The sequence below is a fragment of the Rosa chinensis genome, chromosome 6, assembly GCF_002994745.2.
Source record: "Rosa chinensis cultivar Old Blush chromosome 6, RchiOBHm-V2, whole genome shotgun sequence".
Lineage (NCBI taxonomy): Eukaryota > Viridiplantae > Streptophyta > Magnoliopsida > Rosales > Rosaceae > Rosa > Rosa chinensis.
In genome coordinates, this window is record NC_037093.1 from 36,373,814 (window position 1) to 36,387,080 (window position 13,267).

At 39.4% G+C, this 13,267-nt stretch overlaps 1 protein-coding gene across 3 annotated transcripts; it reads right to left on the reverse strand.

Moving 5' to 3' along the window:
- Positions 1-7,941: 7,941 nt before the first annotated feature.
- On the reverse strand, positions 7,942-11,895 carry LOC112172774 (60S ribosomal protein L6, mitochondrial). 3 transcript variants are annotated; one of them, XM_024310250.2, is made up of 3 exons: positions 11,739-11,895; positions 11,171-11,521; positions 7,942-8,421 (listed from the first exon to the last, which is right to left on the reverse strand). In XM_024310250.2, exon 2 carries the CDS (start codon positions 11,505-11,507, stop codon positions 11,199-11,201), a length of 309 nt encoding a protein of 102 aa, XP_024166018.1. In that variant the 5' UTR covers positions 11,508-11,521; positions 11,739-11,895; the 3' UTR covers positions 7,942-8,421; positions 11,171-11,198. The 3 variants fall into 3 exon arrangements, with proteins under 3 accessions (XP_024166018.1, XP_040363651.1, XP_024166019.1); XM_040507717.1 differs by lacking the exon at positions 7,942-8,421 and adding an exon at positions 8,453-9,949; XM_024310251.2 differs by lacking the exon at positions 7,942-8,421 and having other exon boundaries at positions 11,061-11,521; positions 11,739-11,894.
- Between the last annotated feature and the right edge of the window lie 1,372 nt (positions 11,896-13,267).

The following is a 13,267-nucleotide window of genomic DNA, read 5'->3' on the forward strand; positions in this document are numbered from 1 at the left end:
ATTGTCTTGTCACCAGTGCACAGTACCTGCATCCATACTGTTGTAGGGGTGAGCTTTCGTCCTCGCTGTTAAATAAGAACCCTATCCTGACTAGGTTTGAAACCAAATAAATAAATTTTTGGAGCTCCAGTATGAAAACATGCTTAAATCAAATATTTAAATGAACGACAAACTTTTCTTAAAAATGCTTTCTGTCTCGAAAATCGATGCATGATACTCAATTGAATATTCGCGTTGAATCTTACCCGATGACCAATCCCATAGACCCACTACTTGATCTTACCTCAATTTGGTTTATCACCAGGTAAGCGTAGCGAGAGTGTCTGCTACCTAGCTACACATATGGAATCAGGTCGTCTTTGCTATCGCTCACTTAAGCGTAGCGAGAGTGTCTGCTACCTAGCTACACATATGGAATCAGGTCGTCTTTGCTATCGCTCACTGTCTGACCGGTGTAGCTAACCCTCCGGAGGTTTAGAGGATCGAACCCAGGGAAGTTAGTGCCCCCTTCGCTCTCAAGCCATCACATCTCTCACGATTTGGTTAGTATGCATTGCATTTTAACGTAACCAAACCATACCACTTAAAATGCATCATTTGAATAACAATATATAAGAAAATTAGTAACGGATAAGGGTCCTGAATCCCTACCTGGATTCCGATGCTTTTTCTCACATACTCCGAAAGTTGCGAACCTTCTGTTCCTCAGGTAATTGGAGTCCTAAATTCCGACATTTCGATAGTTAATATCTTTTGAACAATTATACGAAATCTCAACGATTTTCCTGGTTTGACAAGGACTTGACCAAGGTTTGACCAACCTTTACTGGTTTGACCAGGATTGACCAATTTGACCACGTTTGACCAATCGCAACAAGTTCGATAATTAACTCAAATGATGGAACATTTACTTGAGATTACGATATTGACCAAATATATATTAGGTGCATGCACCCCATTTACTAAGTCCACCCTAAAGCCTATACAAGATGTGCCCCAAAACTACCAAGGACACCCAAGATCATCACTCGACCATTTTTCAACAACAAAACTCTAATTTAATGCAATACCGAGTACTAGCCTTAACCCAGATTCATCAACAACATCATCCAACAATTTTCCATAGCAACACTTAACAATCACAATCCGTTCAAATCGAAACACCACAGCTCATCCAATCTGTCCAAAATCACCAAAGAACAAAACTTCAAGTTTTTACCTTCGATGGTGCAACTTGTAGGTGGAACACCCAACCTTCTAGTTCAACTCCTTCCCGTAACCCGGCTATGAATACACTGTCAAATTGATGTCCACCAATTCGCAGCTTCTGAAATTTCAACTCCACCAAAGCAACAACCCGTCAACAGCGTAACAACAATCTCAGGCAAACAACCAACTCAATTCATCAAGTTTCGACTATCACAAAAGGGACAACGAGGTTCTAATTATACCATCAAGAATCATTTTTAGCCAAACCCAGTTTACCGACACTCTGCCGAAACTGGTTTGAAGATGAACTGATGATTTCTGGTGCTACAACCTAGCGTGATCCATGGTGCTTGGCCTATAGACACTGTCAAGCCAAAAACGAAGCCTAGAAGTGATGGAAGAGCCGCCAGCGTCGAGGAACCGCGATGGAGGCAGAAGCAACCTAGAAACCAAGTCATTAAAACCCGATCACATTAAAAAAAAATTACACAGGCTTGTAGAGCATGACGAGGGGATGAATTTCCATACCACATATAAGCCAATCGGTGGCCGGAGTCGCCTGAAATTGCAGAAGCTACCGGAGAGATTCTCCTTCTCTGTTCAGTGCATGGACGATCAAGGACAGGAGGTTGTTGGCGACGGCGAGATGAAGAGGAAGGCGCCAGCGTGACGGCCTGAGGCTGCTGGACGGTGGATGTTAGGGTACGACCCCAACGAAGAAACGAAATGCAGAAAAAAATGCAAAAGGAAAACTCTGATATATTGATCGATAATGAAAGGAGTACAGAGTTCTGGTTTATATAACCCACTGCACACGTGCACAACACATGACACATAATGAGTCCCCTACTCAGAACAAGTATGCCTATTTAAGCCTATTTTCATAACAATGCAGCCCCCTTAACAGAAACTTGTCCTCAAGTTTCAGATTCTGAGTAAAATATGGACACCTCTGATGAATGCTTTGAACTGATCAAAATGAACCCTTGCTGCAGTCACACTCTCATATGTAGAATTTGCCTTGATCAATTCTTTGTCCCTCAAAGCAACATGTAGCCAACCCGCAAGCATATCCATTAGAACTGAGGGTTTATAACCATATACACCCATTTCTCCTGCAATAATTGGCCCCACCAAGCAAGAAAAATACTCACTTGCAACAAGTTCGGATAGACCCCCATATGAGACCCTTGCAGCAATAGCCTTGACATCTGCAGCAATTATTAAATACTTCCAGCTCTCCCAATTGTCAACAAACATCATTTTCACAATTGTGTCCAGTTTCTTCAACTTATCAGCAAGAACCAATTTCATTTTCTGCAATTTGTTCTCAAGACGTAAAAACAGAAAATTACCATTCAACCATGCATTTAGAGTGGCCAAAGTGCCAAATTCTGAACTTGCACACAAGAACCAGTTGAATAATGCAGCCATTTCTTTGAGTTTTCCCTTGCCGGCAAGTGGAAGGGCTTTCTTTCTGCAATCACAGAATAATAAGCAACAAATGAGCCATGTGTGCAGCCAACACATTTCAGAGTGATCCATGTGTGAATATGAGTTGGTAACCTGCAAATCTGCACCAAAATGACAAACAAGTCTAATAGCAATTGCCCCCGTGGGAATGATGTGAGATTCATTATCAAACATGAGCTCTATTTTCAAGAATGCATCACCAATTAACATTTGAGCCTTGATCACAATCAAACCATGCCGGTTAAGTACCCAAACCTTTAAACGTAGCGGTGGTGTAGGAAGCCAAATCCAAAAGATGGCTATCTCACTATGTGGCATGCAAAGGAGCTCCATTCTGTGATTCAAGAGACATATATAACCTTGGCTTTGGCCTCCACCATAGTACAACGATTGTTGAGCATGATTAATAAGCCAATTAGGAACCTCCTGTTTTGATTCATTTATTAACTCCACTACCATACCAGGATGACCAATCTTGTGAAAATAATCATCTATTTCTGTGCAACGACAGTCACGTAACTTGTAGCGGACATAAACTGCAGTTAGAAACACAGCACAAACCAATATCACAGGAACGGCAATCACAGCAGTAATGCACTGAACAACTTTGCAAGACAAACAAATTGGTATATAAGCAGCAGGCAACCTCGGCACGAGAAAAAACAGAACATCAACTTCTTCTCCCATTTTCTGAGCCAAAAGCAAGGCATAAGGATTTCCAATTTCAATAGTTCTGACCAACCATTCATGAAGTCCTGGGGCCTCTAGAACATGATTCAACAAGCCTTCTAATTTTGCAAATGTTTGGACAAGAACAAGGCAAAGCCAGTGATGAAAAAAATTGAACATTGCAGACAAGAAATCATCACTACCCAAAGAAGAACTTAGAAGCAAATTAGCACCAAATAATGGTCTAGACAAACTCTCTTGATTGTGCAGCTCAATGTCCAAGATAACAAGCACAAATGGGCTCAGTTTGGTAGAATCTGCGGTAAATATGGAATTGCATATTTGAGGTTGTAGTAACTGATTGCAGATTTCACCTATGGCAGCAATGATTGTCATCTTGGAACCAATGGTACTAATTGAAAAATAGATCAGGAAAGCAAGAAGCCCCTCTGCAAAGTTTATCACCTCAAAATGACCAGAAGTAGGCAAGGGTGGCCCAAGTTGATGAATTTGAAAATCCCAGGCATGACTAAATGATGGCACAATGGTTTGAATACCAACATTGATAATTGAATTAATGAAACCAGAACAATGCAGGGCTGACGATTTGGCTTCAATTTGCTTCTCATGCATGTGAACAAGTAGATTCTGGGCATTTATTCTCATGATCCCAATCAAGTTTGTAATATGCAGATCATATTCAAAATATCCTTTGTGACGAGAAGTTGAGAACTCGGGTACATGGCACATATACACAGCCACCATTTCTCGAAGCCCTCGGTATGAGCAAGGTGAAGAGCCTCCAAAAAGGTGGGGTAGCTGATCCTGGATAGCACTCAGAAAATATAACTTTGAATTGCTTTTGAGAAAGTCAACAACTGCATCAACCAAACCATAATTTCTCAGCCTTCCATCATCATCATCATATAGCCCTTTTGCAAAACTTCTCTTATCTTTCTTGCAATAATAAAATTGTGAATCCTCCACAACACCAACAAGATCACCATCACAGCTTTTGTACTTAACGCCAGCCTTTTGGCACAACTGGGAATAGTGAGTCACAACTGCACTTTGCTCATGATCTCCAAGCATGTGGTCTTCTACATGAATCAGCTTAAAGTCTCCAAGCACCAAAGCAGGCTTGCAGAAACTCTTAAATTTAGTCTTCATGGTGGACAATCCACCACTATCATCCCAAAGCCCATCCAAATCCAAATTTCCCTTTGAACTCTCTGTCCTCTTATCAAAACTCTCTTTCTCCCCAATATCTAATTTCTCATCAGAATGTTCACAAAGGGTTTCCACTACTTCAACTTTGGCATTCACAATTTCATCATTTTCTGTATTCAGAGATTTAGATATTAAAGGAGTTGTGAAGTCTACCTGCCCCTTATCTTCAATGAAACCACCAGCGTCCTGCGTAGCACTGACAGAACATATTGTCATCTCATCAGAAGCATCAACAACTTCACGATGAGAAGTGAGTCCACCACCTTTGTCTCGAATACTCATAGGGGCAATAATGGTCCTTCCTGCATTACACCACCCTTCTGACTTTGGCATTTTATCAAACAGTTGGAGGGCATGACATTCTAACATTCCATTGCTCAGCTGCTCCTTATCTTCAATAGAACCACCCTCGTCCTGCTTAGCACTGCCACTCTTAAACTCATTGAAATCTCTACCAACCCCACTATTCACCTTAACCATCTTATCAGAATTCTCTCCCTCTCCCATATCTAATTTCTCATCAATATCAGTCACTTTAGCAACAGAGACAAGACTCAAAGCACCATAATCATCATTCAAGGAAAAATGTTGCTGGTTCATGTTGTGATTGAAATCACCAATTGAGACTGAGCGGTTGGTGTACCTCATGTGGGCTGGGGATGGTGACTCAGCCAACGCGTGGACGGTGACTGATGGTCTAGGTGGCGGCGGAGGTGGTTGTTGCAGGTAGAGACCCGCTGTGGCCGGTGGTGGTGTTGGTTTGTAAGAATCAATGGTCCCAAAATGCAGCTCTGAGGAGACAGGCTGAGTCACTGGCAGATATCTGACTGGTCCTGCCGAGGTCGGCCTCGACGGCTCCATCACCTGAGCTGTGAGCTCCGATCGAAATTGCCTCAGCTCATTTAGTAACTCAGACCGGAACGACGCAATAGTTTTCTCAAACTCACGGCGCCACGCAGCTGCTTGTTCAGCGGCCTGTTCTCTTGCAATTTGGATCCTCTTCCTCCTCACTTCATCTAATTCAGGTGGACGCAGCGGTGCTGACGAGTATGGAGGTGGAGTCTCAGCGCTCCTCGGCCCCATGATGAGGGCTCTGATACCAGTTGTTAGGGTACGACCCCAACGAAGAAACGAAATGCAGAAAAAAATGCAAAAGGAAAACTCTGATATATTGATCGATAATGAAAGGAGTACAGAGTTCTGGTTTATATAACCCACTGCACACGTGCACAACACATGACACATAATGAGTCCCCTACTCAGAACAAGTATGCCTATTTAAGCCTATTTTCATAACAGTGGAGCACCGGCCAGGTCGGGTAGCGGGTGCGTCTCGGGTCAGAGAGCTCCAAGAGCGTCCAGAGGAATAGTCCAACTCCAGAGCCCATCAAGCTGGCCCTGATCGACGTCGCCGCGACCTCCTGCCACTTCGACCCAAACCGTTGCGCCCCACACCGTTAAGACCTGATCTCGAATCACGCCGGTTTAGCGCCTCACCATCTGCACCACCATCGATTCAGAACCCATGCCGCCGGTCTTGATCAAAGATGTTTCCAGAAAAACACAAGCCGAAAGCCGTCTGGAACTACCTCGAGCGCAACCACCCATAGAACACCCTTGAAACTTATTGGATCGAATACCCGTCCGGCAGCAAACCCCAAGACGTAGGCGAGGCCGAAGGCCAGCATCGATCGAGGCTCCGCCGAACGAGCTCGATTATTCAATCAGAAAAGAACCGGTCTTAGGGTTTTAGGTTTCTCGAGGAAGAGAGAAAATATATCTTTATTGTCTAAATAGTTTATAATATCCTCAATGCAATAAAATATTTAAAATATAATAGACAATTTTGTACAATAAAGACAACAAAAAGTTGTGTAGATTGAAATTTAGAGTGCGTTGATTACAATTTCTGCAAAAAAAAAAAAAAAAATCATGAAATATAGTTTTGTATCCTTATTTGGGCCTAATTGGGCAGGATGGACTCATCACACATGTCCGGGTCAAGTTGGCCAATGGCCTTCTCGGGGCTCTTCTTTTGGGTCGAACTCTCTCGAGCCCTAGTCTTATTTAAAGGAGGGGGGTAACGCCGCTATCAGGGCAACGCTCTCAGTTGAGCAGCTAGCTCCGCCTCTCTTCATGTTCTTGTTTGTTTGTTTGTTTTGTTTTTTTTTATTTCTTGGTTTTTGTCGATGTTTGTGTGTATGAATGAGATATAGAGAGGATGATGATAAGCGATGTGCAAACGCAGTAACCATGATTATCTTGGTTTCGATGAGCGGCACTTCCACACGAGATTTCTGACTCTCTCTTTCTTTCTGGTTCATTGCTTTGCTTTACAAATTGCATTTCTTGGACTGGTGCAATCCCAGAACCAACACCACTTCCTTGTTGTTTTCCAAGATCTTTTCTTTTTCTTTTTGATTTAGATACCATTGAAATTATTGCTTTGATATACAAAGCAAACCTGTGCTTCCCATGAATCCAAAATACAACTTATGGGCAAAGATAAACACCTCAAGCTTACAACTGAACCTGAACTCTCTCGGGGACATGATTCTAAAATCCCAGCTGTTTCATGTACTCCAGAAGTCCAGAACATAATGGCGGATTCGGGCTTAGACATCTGCCTGGTTCAAATACTGCAGCTTTGGTCAAATTAGATTGGAAACTTGTAACTGAACAGGTTTAGACAGCCAGCTTCTTTGAAGCCTGCCTGGAAAGGTAGTAATTAAAGGTTACCCAGAACTTTGATCATGAAAGGAATGCGATGGAACCCTAAACAACAACAAAACATTATTGATTAGAATTCACTCTCAAAACTGCTACTTGGTTACAACTTATTTCTGGTGCAAGGAAATGGAGCATCAACAACGTGTGCTTCAAATTTGAGGATTGGGAACATTTGACACCTCTGGCTTTGTTTATAACGCAACTTACAAGCACCGATAAAGAGTGGGGAACTAGGTTGCGGATGCTCTTGTAAATTTTGGATGCAGATCAGATGACTGAACATTTCGAATGCTGCCTTTAGAGGCTCAAAATGCCCTCTGCTCAAGTCACTGTTTCTCTGACCCTGCTTCCTGAAAATATTATCCAAAAAGACACATGTGGAGGCTTGTTCAAATGATAAGTTTTCTGTCAAACCGGCTTATGTTTCATGTACGAAGGATGAGATACATGGAGGTGGAGTTTCATTTGGAAGCTTCGTCTACCTCTTAAACCGTACACTTCTGTTCAGGGATTGACAAAGTTAGATTTAGAGATTTCTATATGCGTTGGGGCATTTAGGGGTGCCATTTTTAAGCTTGGTATGTGAGGATGCAAGTTTTGAGCATCATTCATGTTCTAAGACCAAACATATACCTGTTTGTGTTCTAAGGACAAACTTACAATCCATAACATCACCTTTATTATGAAAACAAAAAGCAATTTTTCTCTCAATTACAGAGCCGATTGAGCGACAAAAATGAATGTCGTGCTTACTCTAATAGCAACTTCCATCAATTCCAGAGAAAACAGGCACCATGGGAAGAGTATCTAACAGCAATATGAATCAGGATGAAGATCATTTCTATGTGCTCCCTCAAATTATGTGCATCTTGCTCAAGCCCTCACGTGAGGAAAAAGCCGATTACTGTAATCATCTTTGGAAGGAAGGGGAGTGTTGGTTTATAATTCAATACTCGAGGGAATTAAACCAAGTTGGCCATCCATTCAATACTCGAGGGATTGAACCGATTTAAAAAGAAAGCAAGAAGAACCTATGATGCAACTTCCACAACTGAATCCTGTCATGAAGGATACAAATGTTGTAATCCCAACTCGAAACTGATCCATCATCTGCCACCACAAAAGGGAAGTTCAAACAGATAGAATTATTATTTCATTGTGCTGTCACTTAAAATCTAGATATATTTCTGATATATAATCAACTTATATTCTTAGATGGTTAGTTATATACCATCCGTAAGGATGTCAAGTGAATAAACCAGATATTTGCAAGTGATTGCACTTATAATAAGCACATTATTGCTTACACTAGTAATGTAAATGATCTGTGTCGACGGGTCATAACAAGAAGTAGGCTTGAGAATTTATGGCTTTATTCCTCATCAATATGCTTGTTATTACTGGAAAGTAGATTTTACGGGGGAAAGCTATGAACAATAAGGATGAGACTTCTTGTTCCTTTCCTCAAGCCAAAAATCAATGGTATTTGGTTAACAAACATATTAAGCCTTATCTTATGCAATATCATATACTGATATCAATATCTGCTACAGACATCTGCTAAAGTTTCCACAATCAAAGACTCAATAAACTCAGAGAAAATCATCAAAACAGTAATAATTCCAGCAATCACCATAGCTAAAAGATGTTAAAATTGGACTTGACCAGAAGAAGCCTAAACTAAGTGATCGTGTCTTATCTCATCTGATCCTTGTTATATAAATCATTCATACATTTTTACTAAGCCTGAAAATCCCGTGTGTGTGAGTGTCACACACACACACACACACACACACACACACACACACACACATATATATATATATATATATATTTAAGTCCTCAGTCACGAAAAAAGAATCAAGATTAAGAAACAGAAACATCCATTCATTTCTCCTTGTACCCGTCAATACTTCTTCTGTTCCATTTGAATTTTGTAGAGCTATCTCTGTTTTATTTAGAGGTTAATGGTTGTCTGATCCTTTCCTTTCTACTAACTGAATCTGAATTGCAAGTTCCAACTGACATCTATAGTAAGGGTAGTATCAGTAGCAAAGTATAGGGCAAACAAATTCTTTCAAGGAACATAAACAAAAGTTACTAAACAAATGCATTTTATGTAAAAGAGACTATTACAGTTTCTAAAGATATTTGCCATACTAAATATAACATTCTTTTTTAAATGATCTGGCCTATATTCTCTTACAATTGGTCTCCCAACCTCTTGAAAAGCTACTTCTCAGAAGATAAGTTATGCCCTCAGCATAGTTATTGGCCTATTCTAGATTGGAAAAGTACCTAATAACAAAAATGCCAAAGAGTCTATCCAAAAAAAAAAAAAGCAATGCCAAAGAGTTACATTGAGATTGATAGTGCCGGGGTTTTCTCATCACTAAAACCTTATATTCAGATGTCATCAGGCTCACTTTGTCACACAAAAAAAAAGCTCAGACATCCAAAAGTCAACTAGTACCTCGTATTCTGACTCTTATATATCAATACCATTTAAACTCTACCAACTGGAATCAAAATATACTGTATACCATCAAAATACAACCTCAACTATCCTCCATTTTGATCAAAAGCCGAACACAAAAGCATCACCAATCCATAAATTCGTGGCAAAATAATTTAAGATTTACAATAATCAACAAAAGAATCATTAGCCAACTCAATTAACCGATAAGCGAATAATTAAGCAAATCTGTAAACAAGTCCAAAGCAAAAAACTAATAAAGTCGCGATTATAACCAAGTTTGCAAAAGAAGAGGACAGCCATGAACTACTTTTCTTCCATCTTAAAACTTCAAGCTACTTCAATCCTAGCAGCCCCTCGTTATAAATACTGAGGATTCAATTTTACTATTTTTCGAAAACTGGTATATGAATCAAACAGAGCCTAAATTAAAAAAATATATATATATATATAATTTGATGTCAACTTTGGAGAAGTGTGTAAGCTTATAAATCAGTCATTTATAAAAAAGTAAGAATCATAATTCATAACACTTTCTTATCAATAACCAAATCATTAGGTACGAAGCACAGTAGAAATCCTCAAAGAGCCCGTCTTTGATAGTACCATTAAACTTACACAACCACCTAAAATCCAAAAATATACATCCGAAAACATCATATTTTCAGACTCAGAAGCAAATCAGGCAGTGCCCAGGAACAAAATGAAGAAGAAATCACAAATAATAATAATGAAACCATATTGACCAAATCAAATATTCACATATTTCGGGAAAAAAAAAAAATCTAATCTTTGCCTAAACATCATTTATGAATACTTCAAGCACTCTATTGACAATTTATAAAAGTATTTATTGTAGCTAAATGAAACTTCAAGGATAGAAAGTGTTCTTTCTATAACATGAGATCTTATATACATCTTTATTACATGACAGATGCATAATGAGTTTACGAGGGAGGGGAATTGCAACTCTGCAGCCTTTTCTCTTGAGAAGTTGCACATGTAGACACTACACCTATATTTGTTTTCCTCAATAGCCAAAAGAAAAATATTCACCTAACTCAATCCTTCAACTTGAGCTAAAACTAAAGCAGAAGCACAGAGATGCAATGTTTTAGGCTTTCCTATCAGAATTGGAACTCTACCAAACCGGTAATACATGATGCTATGACCTCATAGGTTCATCCGGTCCAAGAATAAGTCAATCCTCAAGTATACTATCTAAAGCCTAATGTGTAGTGAAGTTAGCTCTATCACCATTGTGGCAAGAAAATAAGGGATCTACTAAGAAATTAGATATCTCAAATAACAATAGTTTGAAACAAGATCCCAAACCACTAAGAGTTTCCCGACGATAACACGGCAAAAATTCAAAAACATTACCATGTCCAAAGCATAGATAAACATTGAATCACTTAGACTTCTTTCCTTGCTTCTTCTTTATAACCTCGTCAATGTACATTATTCCCTTGCCTTTGTAAACTTCCGGCGGCTTACAACTACGAACGGCGGCAGCAAACTGGTGCACCCTCTCCTTATCAATTCCGGTGCAGCAAACGACATTGTTCTTGAAGCAGAAGACACGAACTGCAGGAGGCACAGTCAATTCAACTTCATGACTGTAACCCAATTTCAGATACAGCAACCGCCCCTGAGCTTCAGCTCTGGCTTTGTAGCCCACACCCACAATCTTAAGAAACCGGAAAAATTGGGCTTCCATTTCACTAAATGATCCTGAAAACCCAACAATTTTATCAAACCCACTTATATTTCTCTCCTCTTATTTGGAATAGAGTTGCATATACCCATCAAAAACCCAAGGAATCAGAAGTGAAAAAATATGAGAAATTAAAGGGAAATGATAATAAGAAATAAACCCAAGAAGCTGAGAGAACGGGGAAGAATGAAAATTGGGGAAGATGATAAGCAATAAAGGGCAGAATGAAAGTACCTGACTCAATCGATTTGAAGAGTCTACGGTCAAGTGGAGAACAGAAGAGACGGAGGAGTTGAAGACACAACGGGACGGGAGGTGTAAATTGGTGAACTCAACTAGGGCATTTTGGGCCTCAACGAAAATAACTTGATGTTGTAAATAGGGGAAATTCTCTTACACCTCACCAACTTATTTTCATTCCCCACTCACACAAAACTTCCCACTTTTTCTCCCTATTTTTCAAAACCACTCACTATTCATCCCACTAATACTCCTCTCCATCATCTTTTTTCTCTTAAACAATATATTATTTCTTTTGATAAAGCGTGGTGGGCCCATATCTTGAAATTATCTGTTTAAATGTTAGTTATAGCTACATTTCATCCTTTGTATTCAATGGTAAATAGTTAAACCTCAGTATCCATAATCGCACATTTAGATATTATTTTGTCTAGATTAGACTTGCAAATTGCAGAAGCTTTGAAAAAGAGCTAGAAGAAGAAAGAGAAAAGCTAAGAAGAGCAAAAAAACTACAGAGACAGACTCAGCCGAGTCACTCCTAACTACTGGGATAGAATATTCTTAGTACAGAAAAGAATCTACAAGATTGAGAAAAATATCGAAGATCTGAAATTCATGGTCAGCGAGGAACAAAAACCTCTTGACTATTTGAGCATTAGTTAGATCCGCACATCACTGGTATCAGAGCTTGCAAAGAGCTCAAAAGGGGAATCCCCAATGGGGACAATCTCAAAATTGCTAATAGAGAAGTTGAATTTTCTACTAAAATCTTCTGATGAGAAATATCAGAAGCTGATACAAGAAGTATCTAAATGTCAAAATCATCTAGAAAAAGTACCAGATATAATTGCCCAATTAGAAAAATTGGAGCACAAAATAGATTATATCAAAGAACTTCCAAAAACGGAAGAAGAAAAGCTAACAAATGTTGGTAGAAAAATCACTGAACAGCAAAAAACGATGGATTCTATGAAAATATATTAAAGGACAAGAAAGTGCCTCTAGTAAAAACAAAGAAATCTAATGGATTTAAACCATTAGAAAAACCAGACAAGAATCTTGTTCCAAACATGATTTTCTTGGAACCATCTACTAGTCTTACTAGTATTCGGTAAAAAAAAACCGAAACATCTAGAAGCAAGAGATGTTAAAATGATGAACATCTTTGGAAAAAAGAAAGGAGTGCAACTCCTAAATGCTAAAGAATTTGAATACAACGAAATTGAACAGGAGGTAAAAAAACTCCTCAATTCCAAAGTTAGATTTCAAACAAATCTACAAAAGGGGAAAGTTTGAACTGATGGATAGCCATCATTTCAAATTATTGGAATTCACAATCCCCTCAACAACAGGAGAAACAGATCTCTTGATGATCACTCTTGAAGAAGTTGCCAGAGCAGTCCAAGTAGGCATAAAACTTCTTGCTCGAGAAGGTATAAACTGTTCAGTTCTATGTGTCTTACAAGACAATAGACTAACAAATTTTCAAGCTAGCCTGTTGGGAACCCTTGAAGCATCCCTAT

Coding starts and splice junctions, on each gene's coding strand:
- LOC112172774 (XM_024310250.2), bottom strand. CDS start 11,507: ATGGAAGCCCAATTTTTCCGGTTTCTTAAGATTGTGGGTGTGGGCTAC.